Below are 19,436 nucleotides of genomic sequence, written 5' to 3'. Positions count from 1 at the left end.
TTTAGCTCCCCACTCTGTCTTTGGTGAATCCTCTCACTCCCTGCACCTCTGGCCTGTACCCTCAGCTCTTGTATGCATAAATAAATAAATCTTTAAAAAAATTTTTTTTAATTACTCCCCAAAAGTTACCTGACCTTGATGGATGCAAGTCCTAACTCGGAGTAAGAAGTATTAAGAATTTCAAAGCATATAAAAAAGGCAACACATTCCTCAACATGTCTTATGAGTCATATATCAGTCATGTTCTGATGCTCAAACCTAACCCAGAAAATATAAACAAAAAATTGGAAGTCACCTTCACTTACAAATATAGATGGCACAACATCACAATAATAAATCTCAATAAAGCTTTTTTTAAAAAATGTTTTTATTTATGCATACAAGAACTGGGTACAGGCCAGAGGTGTGGTGGGTGAGAAGATTCACCAGAGACAGAGTGGGGAACAGAACAGGCAGATCAACGGAAACACACTGCTGAGGGGAGCAGTTGGTGAGGCAGGAGAGGTCTGTTGCGCCATGTGGGTAGCTCCCTGGCAGGGGATTGAACTCGTGCTGCAGTGGCTGTGGGTAGCTTCATAGGTTACATCTTAACCCCTTGAGCCACCAGGGAGGCCCACAAATAAAGTTTTTTTTTAAACCTCTTTAGCAAGCCTAACATGAATAGGCAGTTATAGTAAATACAACAAATACCAGTAAGACAAAACTGCAAGAGGAACTCAAGGCACATACAACAGAGAGAAGTGTTACCATGCTCCTCACATCTACAGGAAAAACAGTGCCATTAGCTCAATGCAGTCGAGAGAGTCTACAGAACTAAAAAATGATTACCAGTTAAACTCTTTAAAAAGGGGGCACAGATTGAGGAAGAATATGTCTTTCCTCTTTCCCTTTGCAAGTTTATTTTTTTAACTGACTCGATAATACATTTTTACAATTAAGAATTAGTATAAAAAATACTTCCTGTTTCATTAAAAACAGAAATTAGTCAACAATACCAGCATAAAACTTTTATTTAGCAAATTTTATTCCATATCTCAATCAGAAAAATATTGGAATAGTTTAGAAAAACTATGGGATAAATTTTAGGTTTTTAAGTCAACTGCATTTCTGTGTCAAAGACATCATAGAAAACTAAATAAAAACATAATTCATTTTTCTGGGCCTCCCCGGTGGCACAGCAGGTTGAGCGCAGGACTGTGAAGCTGTCCATAGCCTCTGCAGCGCTGGTTTGATTCCCGGCTGGCCAGGGAGATTCCCAGATGGCGCGCAGACCTCTCCTGCCTCGCCCGCTGCTCCCCTCAGCAGTGTATTTCAGTCCTTCTGCCTGTTCTTTTTTTTTATTTTTTAGATTTATCTATTTATGCATATAAGAACTGGGGTACAGGCCAAAGATGTGGTGGTGTGGGAGGATTCACCAGAGACAGAGTGGGGAGCAAAACAGGCAGATCGACTGAAATACACTGTTGAGGGGAGCAGGGGGCGAGGCAGGAGAGGTCTGCTGCATCATGTGGGTCACCTCCCTGGCTGGGGATGGAACTCACGCTGCAGTGGCTACAGACAGCCTCATAGGTTGCGTCTTAACCCCCTGCACCACAAGGGAGGCTCCCCTTCTGGCTGTTCGGCTCCCTACTCCGTCTCTGGTGAATTCTCTCACCCTCCCACACCTCTGGCCTGTACCCCAGTGCTTGTATAAATAAATTTTTTTTAAAGATTTTTTTTCTTTTTATACAATCACTGGGGTACAGGCCAGATGCGCAGGAGGATGAGAGGATTCACCAGAGACAGAGCGGAGTACAGAACAGGCAGACTGACGAAATACACTACTGAGGGGAGCAGCAGGCGAGACAGGAGAGGTCTGCTGCACCATGTGGGATTCTCGCCGGCCGGTCGGGATCGCACCCGCACTGCAGAGGCTGCGGACAGCTTCACAGTGAGGCACTCAATTGCCTGTGCCACCAGGGAGGCCCTAAATAAATAAATATTTTAAAAAACATTCATCTTCCTTTTCTAATAATAAAAAGCATTTAATAGGAGTATTAATTTTTTCATTTTTAAATACAAGTGTTATTTTTAAAGAAAAAGTCCCTGAAGAAATCTTTCTAGAGCTTAAGAAAGTGATAGTGAAATTCATCTGAATAAGTGGGCACAAAAAACTTTTAATAAAGACTTTTGAAAGCAGACACACACCTTTTAATACCTACTAGAGACAATTTTCAAAGAGCTTAATTTCAAGAAATTTGCATATTAAAAAACAAACTACATAAAGAGAAAGAAATATTACTTTTCAGGAGCTAGTGTTTTTCAGGTATCAATATAGAGACAAGTCACAATAAAACACTATGACAAAGGCCTTCCTGGTAATGCAGGAAAGGGGTTAAGGCTCAGCACTATCCAGCTATCTGTAGCACAAGTTCAATCTCCTGCCAGGGAGCTAACCCACAAGTCACAGCAGACCTCTCCTGTCTTGCCCGCTGCTCCCTCCAGCAGTGTATCTCAGTAAATCTGCCTGTTCCGCTCCCCACTCTGTGGTGAATCCTCTCACCTACTCCTGCACCTCTGGCCTACACCCTAACTCTTGTATGCAAAAAAGAAATAAACCTTAAAAAAAAACACATTATGACAAGTTCTATGTGTCAAAACGTTAAACACATTTTAAAAATTATTTTAGGGGCCTCCCTGGTGGCACAAGGGGTTAAGCACCATACCATGAAGCACTCTGAAGCCTCTGCAGCATGAATTTGATCCCCCGCCAGCCAGAGAACAACCCACATGGCGCAGTAGACCTCTCCTGCCTCGCCCGCTGCTCCCCTCAGCAGTGTATTTCAGTCAATCTGCCTGTTCTGCTCCCCATTCTGTCTCTGGTGAATCCTCTCAACCCCCACATCTCGGGCCTGTATCCCAGCTCTTGTGTGCATAAATAAATAAATCTTAAAAAAAAATTATTTTAAACGAGGAAGAAAAAGAGCAAAAAATAGCAACTCTAGAGCAGTGAGGAAGAAAACACATTTCTGAATTCTGAAGAACTCAGATGCTATCAAGACAAAATAAGGGCCTCCCCGGTGGCACAGCGGTTGAGTGCTGGGTTGCAAAGCTGCCCGCAGCCTCTGCAGCACCGGTTCAATCCCCGGCCACCGGCGAGGGTCCCACATGGCGCGCAGACCTCTCCTGCCGCCCACTGCTCCCCTCAGCAGTGTGCTTCGGTCCTTCTGCCTGCTCTGCTCCCCGCTCTGGCTCTGGTGAATTCTCTCCCCCTCCCGTGCTTCTGACTGTACCCATTGCTTGTATAAATAAATAAATCTTTAATTTAAAAAAATTTTTAAAAAAAGACAAAATAAGAACATTCCAAGATGTTGTTCAAATAACACTGCATTCATAAATACACTCTCCAATTCTCTGCTTCCTCAACTCAAAAAAAATATTTTTAAATGAGGGCAAAATAATTGCTCTTTCCTATGAAGATATCAGCTTCTGTTACTTGAATTGTCTCCACTGCACCAATTAAGTTCCTGCTTCCTACCTGCCATTAGCTTGCCTTTATCTTTACAACCCCTTAGATAAAACAGGTGTTCCACAAACATTTCTTGAACTGCTGCATACTTGAATACAGAACAAATGTTTCTGAAGATAAAATATTTTTCAAGATCAAGATGTAGAGAAATAGGGCCTCCCCGGTGGTGCAGCGGTTGAGCGCTGGGTTGCAAAGCTGCCCGCAGCCTCTGCGGCGCCGGTTCGATCCCTGGCTGCTCCCGGCCACCGGAGGAGGGTCCCACATGGCGCACAGACCTCTCCTGCCGCCCGCTGCTTCCCTCAGCAGTGTACTTCGGTCCTTCTGCCTGCTCTGCTCCCCGCTCTGGCTCTGGTGAATTCTCTCACCCTCCCGCACTTCTGACTGTACCCAGTGCATGTATAAAAAAAACAAACAAACAAATAAATAAATAAATAAAACATGCCTTAAAAAAAAAAAAAGACTAAAAAAAAAAAAAAAGATGTAGAGAAATAGCTATGAACAAATACAATGATAGAAATCTTACTTTCCAAAAATAGTAAATAATAAGATTGATACTATTTTTTGATAAGAGACTAAGGATAAGGAACTGATTCTGTACACATAAGAAAACAGACATTAAATGACATCCTAATCATTAAAAAATGTTCATTTTCACACAACTGTGCACAACTATAAAATTATTAACAAATATGTTAAAACCAGTTTTGATGGAAGAACATCTATAGATCACTGCTAACTAGCTCCAACATTCTAAAGAACAATCTGCTTGACAAAATGTGATGGCCAGTCCATGGTCTGCTTCTGAACTTCTACTTCAGGGAACAGACACCAAAATTTCATCGTCCCTCACTTTTCACAGGGTCCTTCTTCCCTGCTTTATTTCTAGCGCTTACCACAATCTAATGCTATAGATATTACCTCTCAATTGTGGTGCAGGTAGGGACCTGTTTTGTCACTGTCATACCCTCAGTGCTTACAGCAGTGGCGTTTGTTGAATGAATGTATAAATGGCCTAAGGAAACAAGTACTTGTCCTTACTTTCAAACAGGTGAGTACATAAAATTCATATCAGAATTATTTATAATTACTAAAACCCAACTATGTGCCCAGAGAACAGCTAAGAAATTTGAATAAAACAACACATACAATGCTAAATAGCTATTAAACATTAAAGAGTTCATGAAAACATTTAAAATTAAGTGAAGAAAAAAGATAGCAACATTCATACCATGTAAAAAATTTTGGGGACAACTGTCCCTTCAGAAATATAGCTCAAATGAAGGTTATATAAATACTGAAGAATTACTAAAAGAATCACTGGGTTTTTAATACTACTTTCTCTTACACTCAAAATGTTCAAAAATTCTATCAGGTCTGCAATATTTTAAGAATAAAAGCAGAAACTAGTTCATTGGAGTAATCAACACAAAGATCTGATTAGAGGAGAGGGGTGATAAATTGTTCTCTTTTAAAAAGACTAAAAATAGGGCCTCCCTGGTGGCACAAAGGGTTAAGCATAGCACTATGAAGCTATCGCAGACTCTGCAGTATGAGTTCAATCCCCATCCCCAGCCGTCCAGGGAGATACCCTCATGGTGCAGCACACCTCTCCTGACTAGCCAGCTGCCCCCCTCTGCAGTGTTTTCACTCAATCTGCCTGTTCTGGGCCTCCCTGGTGGTACAAGGGGTTAAGACACAACCTATGAAGCTATCCGCAGACACTGCAGCATGAGTTCAATCCCCAGCCAGGGAACTATTTCCACTTGGCGCAACAGATCTCTTCTGACTGGCCCGCTGCTACTCTCAGCAGTGTATTTAAGTCAATCTGTTCTGCTCCCCACTCTGTCTCTGGTGAATCCTCTCACCCTCTACACCTCTGGCCTGTACCCCAGTTCTTGTATGCATGAATAAATAAATCTTCAAAAAAATTTTTTAAAAAAAGAGTAAAAATAAATGTTAAATTAACTAACAGATGAAACTTACCTAACTCACTGCAAAGCAGTGCTTTTTTACATTTTATTTATTTTTAAAGTCAAATTCACTCTGGTATAATTTACATACTATAAAACGCACCTCATTTCAGAGAACTGCCCTGGTGTCCACTTGGAAGTGACTGTGACTGAGGGGCTCAGTGTTGCAAGATGGAACCCAGAGGATGCAGGGTAAGAGCTCCCTTTCTTCACAGGTGAGGGAGATGTCAGCTCCTCACTAAGATTCCACACTGCCTGGCAGCAAGAAAAGCAGATGAGGGCTCCAAATGAAAGTCTCATAAGACCAAGGTCAGAGTATTGGGCCCTGATGACTACGTCTCATCAACACATGGAATCAGGAAGACTCAAAGTTGTGAACTCGGAAGGGAGTTTCTGGTTTCCACAAGGGTCAGTGACCAATCAGGACTTTAGAGTCAGGTCTCCATTACCCATAGCTGGCTCTGCAGCGTTGCGCATGCTTACAGATCTCTGGATTTAAGGGAAAACAGCTGTGCAGGAAGAAGCTGAAAATTAAATGAGACAATTCATGGGAAGCCAGGATGTGGGAACACATTTTATACCAGTCATGATTATCTTAGTTGTCATCCTGAATGCCTGGTAACCGCACTCTGGTGGTTAGCAGAGTCAGATCCACTCTGGCACTGACACACACAACAAAACAAAAAGGGCAGTTAGAGTTAAAGCTTATTGACATGGAACATTCCAAAGGACTCCTTCCCCTGGGTTCAGGATGCAAAGGCAGCAGAGATAGGATGGCAGAGTTCTCAGTGAGTTCTCTGAACAGGGCCCAGGGAAACAAAGGCACCACCCCCAGGTCACAGTGGGGCTGTGAGGCCAGCCTGCGCTACCACCACAAAGGTGAAAAGATCCATTTCTGCTCAGCTGCTTTATCTTTCACATCTGAGAACAGTCCAAGATGGCTTCAGTTGTCCCTAAGTCAGGTCACAGGACAGCAGGAGACATTCCTTTGGCAAAAAAGGACACGCTTTTGTCCTGTATCTTGTACTGGTAAGTGAGGCTCCGATTCCATTGGGCTGTGTGCTGTGGTGGTCTTCTCCACAGGATCCTCAGCTATAGTGACAGGAAGAAGAATGAAAGAGGGGTGCAGACCCTCTCCCCAGGACCCCATCATGAACCTTACCTGCCTCTCTATGAGATCACAGCCTCATGCCCCATATAGTGATGGGACCAATTTCCAAAAGAAAGCTTATTATGAGTTAACTAAAAATAAAAAGCTCCTTCTCCTTCTTAACAATAGTGTTATTAGTAGTCACAGAAAATGTGAAAGAGAAGGAGAAAGAAGAAAAGTCATCCAGAGGAAAAGAACATTTTGTATGTCTTCCCCTTTGGTCTTTTTGCTAAGCATGGTTTTGTTCTTACTAGCCAGACTAACTTTGAAAATCAATACAACAGAATTTGTACATCAATTCAGAGGTTCAGGAAGGCTGGACACGATGTCTCCATGGACTAGAATGCTCAGAGGGATTGGTTTCAGAGCCAGCCTACAAGCTGCCCAGCAGAACCTTCTCTCACTGTGCCCACAGGCACCTGCAACACAGCATTTCTGAGTATGCTTCTTTATTTTCCGTACTTGTGCCTACATGACTCTGGGCCAAAACTCCAACCTACCCTTAAAGAGTCAAGAGTGGTCAACATGAAGATGTGGAGGAGGCTTTAGGGTGATTCCAAAAGAGAAGTTTCAGGACAGGAGTCACTTGGTAAGGGCAGTACCTCAAATGTTCTGGTCAGAGACAACAGCCCTAGTCCACAAGGATGGCTTCCCCAAGTCTCTATTGTAAAAGTAACAGTGTCTGCCTAAATCTACAAAGCCTGCTGTGACAATACAGAGTAAGTGTCTTGCTTGGGAGCAGGTCATGATATTTTGTTGCAGAGGTTGGTCTCTTCTTCAGGAGCTCCACTTTGGTCCCAAAACATGCAGGTGGAAAACCTGCACTGGAGTACAAAGCTAAGCATATCTGAAACAAGCATTGACTTGCATTCACACTATTTCCAAGATTTCCCTTCCACCCAAATGAACATCACAACCAGACAACCCTTTAGCCCAACATTATCCCATGTGCTGTCTGGATTCGGGCACAGAGGCCACCAGCTTGCTACACAGTAAGCCCCTAATCCTAGCCCCTGCGTACCTGCCCATGCACATCCCTGCAGAAGCCAGTGGCCAGACCCTCAGCTCGAAGGATCAGGTGGCTCTGGTGACTGAGGCCATTTAGCAGGAGGTCGTTCTCTTCATCCTCGGCGTCTCCACTGTCGTGCACAAGGGCCACTATGTTTCCCTGCAACAGAGATATAGATGAATACCTGCTCATGACTGCAAGGGACACCAAGGTCAGGGAGCAGTGAGTTCGCGGTGCCTCCCCTGCACATCCTCTCACAGATCAGCCTCGCTGCTACTGAGGCAACCAACTCGTTTGTGGGAAGGACCCTTGCCTCGGCTCTAGAACAGGAATTCCCATCATTTGCTAGACAGTTTTAACAGCACTTCCAAGCTACACTTCAAGCTCAATTCATCTAATACCATGCTCAGTCTGCCTTAATGCTATTAAAAAGTAACACTATTTCTCCAAGCACCAAATCCATGCAGTCAATAGTTCCTAAGAGCTCTTCTGTGTGCCAAGCCCCACAGCGGGCAAAAGAGGTGAGACACAGGCCCTGGAGACAGATACTGACAATACCTGATACCAGGTGAGAGGAAAGTGCAGGCTTCTGGGAAAGCACAACACAGAGGCATCCTGTCCAGTCTGGAGGAGAGGGTCAGGTGTGGGCATAGCTGAGCTGAGGTCAGAAGGGCAAGCAGAAGTCAGCCAAGCAACAGAGAGGAAGGTCAACTCCACTAAAATGGAATGCCTTGAATAAGTCCTTACAAAGAAATTGCTTAAAAAAAAAATAAACCAGATTTGTGTATTCTGTTTTTGGACAATGGACACCAAGATACACTGTGCTATTAAGAAAGAAGTATTGGGTCTCCCCAGTGGCGCAGCGGTTGAGCGCTGGGCTGCAAAGCTGCCTGCAGCCTCTGCAGCTCCTGTTTGATCCCCAGCCACCAGCGAGGGTCCCACATGGCACGCAGAACTCTCCTGCCGTGCCCACTGCTCCCCTCAGCAGTGTATTTTGTCAGTCTGCCTGTTCTGCTCCCCTCTCTGGCTCTGGTGAATTCTCTCACCCTCCCATGCTTGTATAAAAAAAATAAAAAACTTTAAAAAATAATAAAAAATAAAAAAAGAAAGAAGTATCAAAGAGCGTGGACCGTAGGTGACAATAATTTGAAGGAAATGCAATGAGAGGACTACACACACAAATGTGTTCAGAATCACAGGGACTCTCTGGAAGGATAGACACTGGAAGGAAAAGACAACTTTTGTTATTTTACACCGTTTCTTTTTTTTTTTTTTTTTTTTTTTAGAAAGAAATTTTCCTTTTTTTTTTTTTTTAAAGATTTATTTATTTTTATTTATTTATACAAGCACTGGGTACAGTCAGAAGCGTGGGAGGGTGAGAGAATTCGCCAGAGCCAGAGTGGGGAGCAGAACAGGCAGAAGAGCCAAAGTACACTGCTGAGGGGAGCAGCGGGCGGCAGGAGAGGTCTGCGCGCCATGTGGGACCCTCCTCCGGTGGCCGGGGAGCAGCCGGGGATCGAACGGGCGCTGCAGAGGCTGCGGGCAGCTTCGCAACCCAGCGCTCAACCACTGTGCCACTGGGGAGGCCCTACACCGTTTCTTTTTATTTCATACCTTTAAACTGTTTTTTCTTCTTCTTTCTTCTTTTTTTTAAAACTATTCCAAGTTTTACTTTTTCAACTAAGAGAAGTATTTTTACAAAGAGAAGGTGATAGTGGGCTAGAACAGCTGAGCTGCAGACAGTGGCTGTGACTACTTCTCTCACCCCAGACCCTGCTGAGCAATGTCCTCCAAGCCCCTCACACATCCTCTTCCTTCCACTCTCTCCATAGCACCACGGCTCCTGGCCCTATGGCTGCAGGCAAGATGGCTTCAGAGGTTCCCAGCAGGACTGTGCACATAGGAGGTGCTCACTCAGTAAGCACTGCCAGATGATCGCATCCCTGGGTGCTCATCTCTCCCACTGCTCTGCACTCAGCTGGACCACACTGTGCAAATGTCCCCAGGTTCCTACCAGCTGTACCATCCATATTGAAGAGTGGCAACTGGGGTGAGATGCTATGCTGGCATGCTACAAGTTTCACCTCACTTAACTCTGGCAGTTGGGTTCCTACACACACGGGGTAGATACCACAGTCAAGCTATTCTTATTTTACAGGTTGATCTACTATTATTAAGATCTCTATTTCGGGAAAATCTCTTTTTTTTTGCTTCATAATTTGACTTTATTATAACCTTTACTGATTATATCCTATACTTGTGTTGCACCTCCCAACTTTTTAAAGCAGTTTACACCCATTATCTCAGCTGATCTTCAAAAAACACCTAGGACAGAGCTACCCTGGTAGCATAGGTGGTTAAGCACCACACTGTGAAGCTGTCTACAGCCTCTGCAGCACGGGTTCGATCCAAGCCGGCTAGGGAGAAACCCACATGGCGCAGCAGACCTCTCATGTCCCACCCGCTGCTCCTCTCAGCAGTGTATTTCCTCAGTCTGTCTGTTCTTTTCCCCACTGTCTCTGGTGAATCCTCTCACCCTCCTGCGCATCTGGCCTGTACCTGGTTTTTTTATAAATAAATCTTAAAAAAAAATAAAACAAACACCCAGGACACATGGCAAAATGTGGCTGAGCTAGACTGACAAGCCCCCAGCCAAATAAAAAAAAAAAAAATCACTGTAAGCAAGATGTGGAACTCTTAAACGGTCACAGGCAGGAGCAAAGAGGGCAGCCCATCAGTACCTTTAGTTCGGAGCACACAGAGGCTCTGCAGTAGTGGATGAAGTCCAGCACAGCCACTGCCCTCATACCCAGACTCAGCAGCACACTGAGGTCGTCCACCAGCAGCACCAGGCACCTCCACACAGCCTCCCGACTGTCCGTGGGCTGAAGGGCCTTCTGCACAAACTCATATAGCGGCTGCAGGTTTCCAGCATTGGCCTCCCTGGGACACAAGGCAAAAGTTGCCAGTTAACTCTCTCTGCAAGTATTCTTCTGAGACCTTGCAGCACCACATAAAAGGGCTGGGGGGAGGCAAGATCACAGCTGTGGGGGATCTCAGTCCTTGGTAACAAAGGTTTCACGATCTGGTGAGAAAAAAAAGGCATGCATGTGCACTTGAAGAAGTTGTACTTCAAGTCATATATTCCCCCAATGCCTACTAGGTATAAAGCACTGTGCTAGAAATTGGGGGACACAAAAAAAAAAAAACTGGCCCTGGCTTCTTAAGAGATCCCATATAGCCTCTCGATCCAAGAGCTTAGGACATCTGGAAGTTTACTTGGATTGGGCAAGCAAGAGAAGCCTTCCCAGGAGGTCCAAACTCAGCATAAAAAGCTAAATCGCAATCAGGTATCCTACGGTGGAGGTAGTGACCTAAGGTGCTTGTGTACATAACAGATTCAACCTGTTTCTGACACAAGCTGGCCCAGCTATCTCTGTCCCCCCAGTGACTACACTCAGCAGCTGTTTTCCAACTATAGTTGGGGGCTCCAAAAGCACCTGAGAATAGACCCAGAGATGTGCTCCCTTGCCCCACACTCCAGGGTTAAACCCTATGAGCAACAAGGACAAAACTCCCCACAACCCAGGGTCAGGCGTCACCAGGCCCATCATTCATATGAAGACAGGTTCAGAGATGGTAGGGGCTGTGTGCAGGGTTACACAGACAGGGTCATGACTCCACACTGCCTCCCAGTCACCGCATGAGGCTAAGTCAGAGAGAGGGAGCAGTGGGAAGAATTCCTAGGGACCCCCTGGTGGTGGAGGAAGAATGGCAGTCAGGTGCTGAGTCTGCACAGAGCTGTTTGTGGCTTATGCTCATAAAGTATAAGCAGCAGAAAAGACAACCTCAGGATACCAAAATAGCAGTCAACGAACTTTCTCAAAGGGTCAATAGTAAATATCTTAGGTTTGTGGGTCATATGGTCTCTGTCTCAATGACTCTGCTGTTATGGAGCAAAAACAGCCAGGGACAAAATGCAAACAAAGGAATGTGGTGTGTTCCAATACAGCTTTATCACAAAAACAGGTAGCTGACAGTTCCTAGTTTGCTGACACCTGTATCAAGCCAAGAATGGAACAAAAGTGTTAGGGCTCTTAGCCAGGGCTGAAGAAACAGCAAAGCATGCTGTTCTGCCATACTCCCGGTAAATAAAACTACAGTACTGGAGAGATTTAGCTACCCTTTGGCCCATGATACAAGTCAAAGACTTTCCAAAAATGCTGCAAATGCAGGGATGTGTCTGAACCCTGAAATCAGCTCTGCCTGCCACACACCATGGAGAAGGAATCACAGAGCAAACCTGGACTGGGCCCATCTGCCAGTGTGCACTTCTGGGCTGGGCTACAGGCTGACTGACCTGAGAAACTGCAGGGGGTGTGGCTCCTCCTGAGTCTGGAAGAAGACGTCCAGAGAAGACCTGACACCCTCCAGGAACACAAGCTGCCCGCGTTCCCGCGCTGTGGTCAGGCTGACACCCTAAAAGTGACGGCGTGAGTTACTGCACATTGCAGGGAAATCCATCAGAGAAGATAGACTCCAACTCACAAAAGTTCACAACAAACTCCACACCCTGTAAATGCACACCTGTGCACCCTAAGTGCGGGACCCACGTCTTCTTTTTCTGGAGTGTTGCCAACCCATGGTCCCCATCCTGTTTTCAGATACATATATAAAAGTCACATTTTTTTAATGTGTTTATTTACCTATTTTGCTTATTTACTTATATGATTATCCAGTAGTAGTTTTTTTTTTTTTTAAATTTTATTTATGCAAGAGCCAGGGTACAGGCCAGAGATGTGGGGGGGAGGACCGTGTGAGAAGATTCACCAGAGACAGCAGGGAAAAGAACAGGCAGACTTACTGAAATACACTGCTGCGGGGAGCAGCAGGCGAGACAGGAGAGGTCTGCTGCGCCATGTGGGTGTCTCCCTGGCCGGCTGGGATCAAACCCGTGCTGCAGAGACTGCGGACAGCTTCACAACGCTGCGCCACTGGGGAGGCCCTGATCAGAACTTCTTAAATATGTTTTTTCATGAACCACCCAATTAAGAATCTCAAGAAGGGCCTCCGTGGTGCCACAGGGGCTAAATTCTCAGCACTATCAAGCTATCACCAGCCACTGCAGCACTAGTTTGATCCCCAGCTAGGGAGCTAACCCACATGGCACAGCAGACCTCTCCTGTCTCGCCCGCTGCTCCCCTCAGCATTGTATTTCAGTAGATCCGCCTGTTCTGTTCCCCACTCTGTCTCTGGCGAATCCTCTCACCTCCCACACCTCTGGCCTATGCCCCAGTTCTTGTATGCATAAATAAATAAATCTTAAAAAAAAAAAATCTCAAGATACCTGATTAAAATGTACATGCCTACTCAAAACCTCTAAAACCAGAAGCTTTGGGGGCAGAGCCCAAGAATCTGCATTTCAACAAACATCCAGGGATGTGTTTGTGACACCATCTAAATATGGAACCCAATGTTCTATCTGTGCAAAAACAGATCACATGAAACTCTTTTTATTCCTCACGTCCTTAGCCTAGGTCTCAATGGCTTGTTCACACCCAGTGTCCTCCACTATGCAGCAACATTAGCCTCAACAGCCACCCTTAACAGATAGACTCCTGATCACTACCTTTGCTCTTGTTCATTACCAGTCTACCGACATAAGTACAAGGGTATAGAAGCTCACACCCTTGTACTTCCCATGCCCAGTACTCTACATGCCATTTCTGTTGCACTGATTATGATTCAAAGGTAATAGAAAAAGTAGCCAATCTGAACTTGACAGTCCATAGCTTTCTATCTAGAAACACAGATGCTAGGGCCACAGAGACAAGTTTCACAGACCTAGACTCTAACATGTATTCTTGACAAGACTGCTCTCCCTAGCTCATGCTCTGATATCTAACACAGGAACTTCGTCCTTCTCTGCAAAGGATGGAAAAGGGAATCTAGCTTCCTCTCATGCTCTCATTTGTCTCTCCCCAGAGAAACAGCAGAGAAGCAAAAGTGACTTGGTCCAACAATAAGATTAGCATGTCAAAGATCATTGCTGATGGGTGGTCTAGCTCTCTCCCTCTCTGAGGCTAATTAAAAATAAAAGCCCCAGGAAATACATCCAGCTACAGGTCACAGGTGAGGGCCCAGACTAGGCCAGGAGATTCACTGGTCTCTTGACCATCTTATTTTTGCCTCCCTGTATTGAATGAGATGAGGGTAAGCCAAGATAAATAAGGTGAGGAACAGGTAACAAAAACACTTATTCCTACATTTGGGACCCAAACCCTAAATCTGACAATAGACCAAGCTGTGATATCTAACCCAAAAGGCCCAAGACTAAAGCCCAAATTAAGGAGAAAACCTTATGTGGCCTAGATTCTGTAGAGGTGGGTCTGATCAATAACAGATCTATTTCTACAAACTCTAAGTTAACAGAACATGCAGAGATGCTGTCTTAGTCCATCAAAGAAGGGGTTCAGGATCCCATCATTTCCCAAGTCTCACATTTGCTAAGTTCTCTACAATCCCAGTCTTATACCATGCTCAAGTGCCTGGCACACACACAAACACTCAGACCTCTCACCACAGAGGTCCAAAATATTTACCAACTTCTGTCCCACGATATTGTAGTGACTGAAGGACTGAACGAGTGCCACAAAGCAGACTTTACAATTAGCTGGAAAACAAAATAAGTGGAATTTTAATAAAGTCCCTGCTTACAACCTGTCTCATACACTTCAAATCTCTGGAAACAAAAGCATTGAGACAAGTCTTGAGATCCAGAGGCCTCACAGCCTGAGAAACTCTTGATTCTGAGATGCACTTCTCTTCATGTTTCTATACCTTCAAGTAGCTATACCTTATTTCACTATTCCGAAATGTACTTCTGCTAGATGTACAGTGTTGCTTTTTAAACTATATCTTCAAAGTATTTGTTGGTGGTGTACAGGAATACAATTGACTTTTAAACATTTCTTATTATTTTCCCCTGCTTTTATCTCTCTCTTCTTATATCTAAGAGGATATAAGGGGAAAAAAGAAGCTCTAGGTACTTTACTGAAGAGAATGAATTCTAATAATTTATCTGGAGATTTTCTTGCTCTTTCTTTTACCATCATGAAATCTCGTCTCTAAACTTATAGAGCCAGTTCTCTTATTCTTTCCAGGCTAACAATAAATTCACCTGAAAATAGAAAAGAAAATAACTTTTAAAGTTGTAAATTATTATGACTAAGAGTACCAAAGGTCCAACATGTATCCTGGCCTGTCTCGGTTGGTGCTCAAAGAAAATCAATTGACGGATTAGTCTTTATTTGATTGTGTCCTTCTCTTCATCTATTTCCATTTGTAAACTGCACAGCCATGTTGTTTTCTTCCTTGTGTTATTTAGGAAGCATCTATGGCCAGTGCCCAGAGACTTCAAGATACACAAGGACAGGGGGGCAACTAAAGAAGAAGGCCACATAAGGACCTCAGTGAGGTAGTACCAGAGTAGTGGGTGGTGAACGAGAAGGTAGCACCTATGCACATTAAGTGAGCACATGTCATTCTTTGGCAGGATTGGAGGGGGAACACAACAGTTCGGTAAACTGTTATTGGTATACATCAACATTCTAGTTAATTAATACTATTCCCACTGCTTTCTGAAACAGGTTCTTTATCTTTTGCCTTGGGTTTCTTTCCCTACAGCATCAATGAGTCCCATACCTTTGAGGTAGAAGGAGAGAAAATGGTGCACAAGAAAACTGCCATCTGTTTTGTCATCACAGAGCAGAGTCAGTTTGCCCTGAAAGTTAAAAACACAAAAATGTGAATTTGACTCCCTGGAAAGAGGTCAGCTGAGTGTAGAAATCTAGTCATTATGTCCATTCCCAATTTTCAATACCTGAAGAGTATTTTTTAAATTGTATATATATGCTATATTTACCAAAGAAAACAAGTCAAACTTATGGAAAAGTCAATTTTTAAAATAATCAGTATCATTAAGTCACTTATGATAGGCAAGATAGCTCAGCCTCCACTTTCTCAAAAAAGAAAAAAATTGGGGCCTCCTTGGTAGTGCAGGGGTTAAAGTCTCAGCACTATCAAGCTATCACCAGCCACTGAAGTATGAGTTCAATCCCCAATCCCTGGTCAGGGAGCTAACCTACATGGCACAGCAGAAACCTCTCCTGCCTCTCCCTCTGCTCCTCCCCTCAGCAGTATATTTCAGCAGATTTGCCTGTTCTACTCCCCACTTGGTGAATCCTCTCAGATCCTGTACTTCTGGCCTACACCCCAGTTCTTGAATGCATAAATAAATAAAAGTAAATCTTGAAAAAAAATAATCCCTTCTCTTCCACACTCCTCAGTAACTCAGGGACCCTCCTGGGGAGAATTAGATCCTAAACAAAGGGGCTTTTACCATCAGACTCTCAGACTGCCAGGATTGGAAGGACCTTCTAAAAGGTCATCTGCAGCACTATTTACAATAGGTAAGATATGGAAACAGCCCCAAAATAGATGACTAGATCAAGAAGATGTAGTATATATACACAATGAAATATCATTCAGCAATTAAAAACCATGACATTAAACTCATGCCATTCGCCGCAACATGGATGGAGCTGGAAGGGATTATCTCAGTGAAATAAGTCAGAAGGAAAGAAAAACACCAGATGGTGTCACTTATAGGAGAAATATAGGTGAACCAAATTAGGGATTAGAGAAAAAAAAAGAGAGAAAAAACTACCAGGAAACTATAACTTGGGGACAATCAGCAGGGGAGAGGAAGGGAGATAGATTAAAACAGGGACAGGAAGAACACAGGAGACTATGGTGATGGTTCACTGGTGACTTGGTGCTGGGAACTCTATGGGGACTATGCCTGAGAAGAGAAATAAAACATTGTACAAAAAATGAACAATGATGTAAAATATATATATATTTTTTAAATAAAAAAATTAAAAGGTCATCTGATCCAACTTCCTATTTCTAATTCTCATAACAATTTTATCCTATAGATTGAGGGAGAGGGAAGAAGTAGTACATAAAAGAGACCTCCAGGGCCTCCCCGGTGGTGCAGCGGTTGAGCGCTGGGTTGCGAAACTGCGCGCCGCCTCTGCGGCGCCGGTTCGATCCCCGGCTGCTCCCCGGCCACCGGAGGAGGGTCCCACATGGCGCGCAGACCTCTCCTGCCGCCCGCTGCTCCCCTCAGCAGTGTACTTTGGTCCTTCTGCCTGCTCTGCTCCCCGCTCTGGCTCTGGTGAATTCTCTCACCCTCCCTCCCGCGCTTCTGACTGTACCCAGTGCATGTATAAACAAAAACAAACCAGCAAACAAATAAAAAATAAAGCATGCCTCTATTAAAAAAAAAAAAAAAAGAATTTAAAAAAAAAAAAAAAAAGATTCATGGCCAGGGCCTCAGCATTCTTATCTACAAGGTCGGGCAGCCAACCAGCTGGTCTATCTCTCCAAGGCCATTCCCAAATGCCTGCATCTATCCCCCCTTGCCTTGCCCGACTTGTCTGGGGACTTTGCCACAAATGGTTGTGCCTGCTGAAAAACAATGCTATCAATGTAACAGATACGGAGACAGTTGTATATAAAAAGAACGCTTGGTCTTTAAACCGGTGTTCAGACCTTACGGGGCTACCCAGGTCTGGGACCTCATGCACGAGTAATAAAGCTTCTCCTGACCTCACCATTCCTGAAGTACCGCTTGTTCTTCCTCTGCCTGGGTAAAAGGCTAGAATTTATTTCTACAACAAAGACTCTGTTAGGAAGGAAGCAGGATGGAGAGCAAGGAGACCTGGAGGAGGCACGTGAAGCAGAGAGACATGTGAAGACTCCTTGGTTCTGGACTGATTGAAACAGATGTGGGTGAGAGACCACATGGGGCAGGTTAACAAAGGCAGGGTTTTGTTTTGTTTTTTTTTTTTTAAATTTATTTATTTATTTATACAAGCACTGGGTACAGTCAGAAGCGTGGGAGGGTGAGAGAATTCACCAGAGTCAGAGTGGAGAGTAGAGCAGGCAGAGTGACGAAGTACACTGCTAAGGGGAGCAGCAGGCAGCAGGAGAGATCTGCGTGCCACGTGGGACCCTCGCCTGGTAGTCGGGAATCAAACTGGCGCTGCAGACGGTGGGCAGCTTCACAAGCCAGCGCTCAACCGCTGCGTCACCAGGAAGGTCCACAAACGCAGTTTTTATCCCAATTTTGCTCTTTTCCTCCCAGACTTGTCTGACCGTTTCTGACTCTTTTCTATGGTTCCCAGCCGGAATGTGTTTTAGCTGGTGGCAGGCTTTCGGTCCTTGTTTTGGGCCAACCCTGTTTGGCTGGATGTTTACTCACAAGGGGATGGGTAACTTTGGGTGCTAGATTTGGAAACTATATTATTGTCTTGCCTATATTGCACGCTAATTGTATTAAAGTTCCTTTCCATTAAAGGCCTTATATGTTTTGTCTTGATGCAGCAGATGGCAGAAACTATTTACAGTGGGTGGGTTGGCGGTTCTGGAGTGCCCCTCTCCCTGCCCTATAACAGAAAGTCCTCTAAGGATGGTTTCTCTAAGGATGGTTTCTGCAGTGCCTGGCTTCTCTGCTCCAGTCATTTCTAGTATCTCGTCAAAGACAGGGAAGGTAAGGATCAAGTACTAGCAGACATACCACCTCTGTGTTGTTGTGACTTTTTTTCAGATATAAATATGAACGATCACACTATCAGACCTTGAGCGTTACACTTCAGTGCTATCATTTCATGGTGCCCACTTCCATCCTCCATTCCCTCACTCTGGCTGAGAATGAGGACTTTCCAGTGTGGGTAGTAACTGACAAGGTAGCCAACGCCATCTAGATGCTTGGGCAGATAAGACTGGGCAACTAAAATACACAATTTGCCTGGAGCTCCATGGTTACACAAAGGCTTCACCTGCATGGCTGCCTGGAGGAGTTTATAATTTCATCAGGGAGACAAAGGTTATGAAATAAACTAGACATGTCCCTGGGAGAGGTTTCTGGGTTAAAACGAAAAAAATGTGGCGGCCTCTCGGAGTGCGGGAGGAGGGTGGAGAAAACAGGCTGGGGAGACTGTGGTGCCACGTTACTTGCGAGCCGCTGAGTGCTCCCGGGTCAGAGACACTTGGGGAAGTGAAGAAACTGGTTCCATGCGAAGAATGTAGAACTGAATTCTCTCCTCTCTGGAAGCCTCCCATGGGCGCCAGGGACTCCCACCCCAGTGAGCATGGAGAGGGGTTCCGGGTACACAAGTATGTGAAGCTAAGCCATGCAAAAGTCAAAGGTGCTTGCCGGGAGGTCTGAGTATCTGCAGTCACAGGGCCCAGCCCAAGCCCTCGTCCTCCCCCTCCCAACTACAACTCCCAGGAGGCCCCGCGCACACGCACGTCCCATCTTTCCCACGGCGCCGCGCGCGCTTCATCCGGTCTTCCGCCACGCTCCCGGAATCCGCCCCCTTTCAGATCAAGCGATATCCTACCTGCTCCACGCTTTCAGGGGTGGTGTTGAGAAGGTTATTGAGTTCCACGAACATTCCAAACAGAGATTAGCGCCCGGACAGGGGACTGGGGTTGCGGTGGAGACGACCCGAGGTTGAAGAGCAACACACACCGCTAGAGAACCCGGGCGCGCGGAAGAAGCGCGCATGTGCAACGCCACTTCTAGGCGCCTGCCGCAGCCAATCAGGGGGCGCGTGGACATGGGTCTCAGCGGGCGCACGCGCGGGAACTGGGCTGCTAGAGGCGGCGGCGGGAGGCTCCTTCCCTGCTCTGCCAACGCCCGGCGCGGCTGAATCTCGCTGCATTGCT

General features: G+C 45.1%; 1 protein-coding gene across 6 annotated transcripts; it reads right to left on the bottom strand.

Moving 5' to 3' along the window:
- Positions 1-6,441: 6,441 nt before the first annotated feature.
- ELP6 (elongator acetyltransferase complex subunit 6) lies at positions 6,442-19,162 on the bottom strand (the record flags this gene model as incomplete). Of its 6 annotated transcripts, XM_084246843.1 has the most annotated exons (7): positions 6,442-6,570; positions 7,650-7,796; positions 10,379-10,580; positions 11,998-12,116; positions 14,240-14,310; positions 15,342-15,420; positions 19,109-19,162. In XM_084246843.1, the coding sequence occupies 7 exons, from the start codon at positions 19,160-19,162 to the stop codon at positions 6,442-6,444; spliced, it is 801 nt and encodes a 266-aa protein (XP_084102969.1). The 6 variants fall into 6 exon arrangements, with proteins under 6 accessions (XP_084102969.1, XP_084102970.1, XP_084102972.1 ...); XM_084246844.1 differs by lacking the exon at positions 7,650-7,796; XM_084246846.1 differs by lacking the exons at positions 14,240-14,310; positions 15,342-15,420.
- Between the last annotated feature and the right edge of the window lie 274 nt (positions 19,163-19,436).

Source organism: Talpa europaea (assembly GCF_964194135.1).
Source record: "Talpa europaea genome assembly, chromosome: 11".
Taxonomy (NCBI): domain Eukaryota; kingdom Metazoa; phylum Chordata; class Mammalia; order Eulipotyphla; family Talpidae; genus Talpa; species Talpa europaea.
Note: the sequence above shows the minus strand (reverse complement) of the source record. Positions and strands in the feature narration are given on the sequence as shown.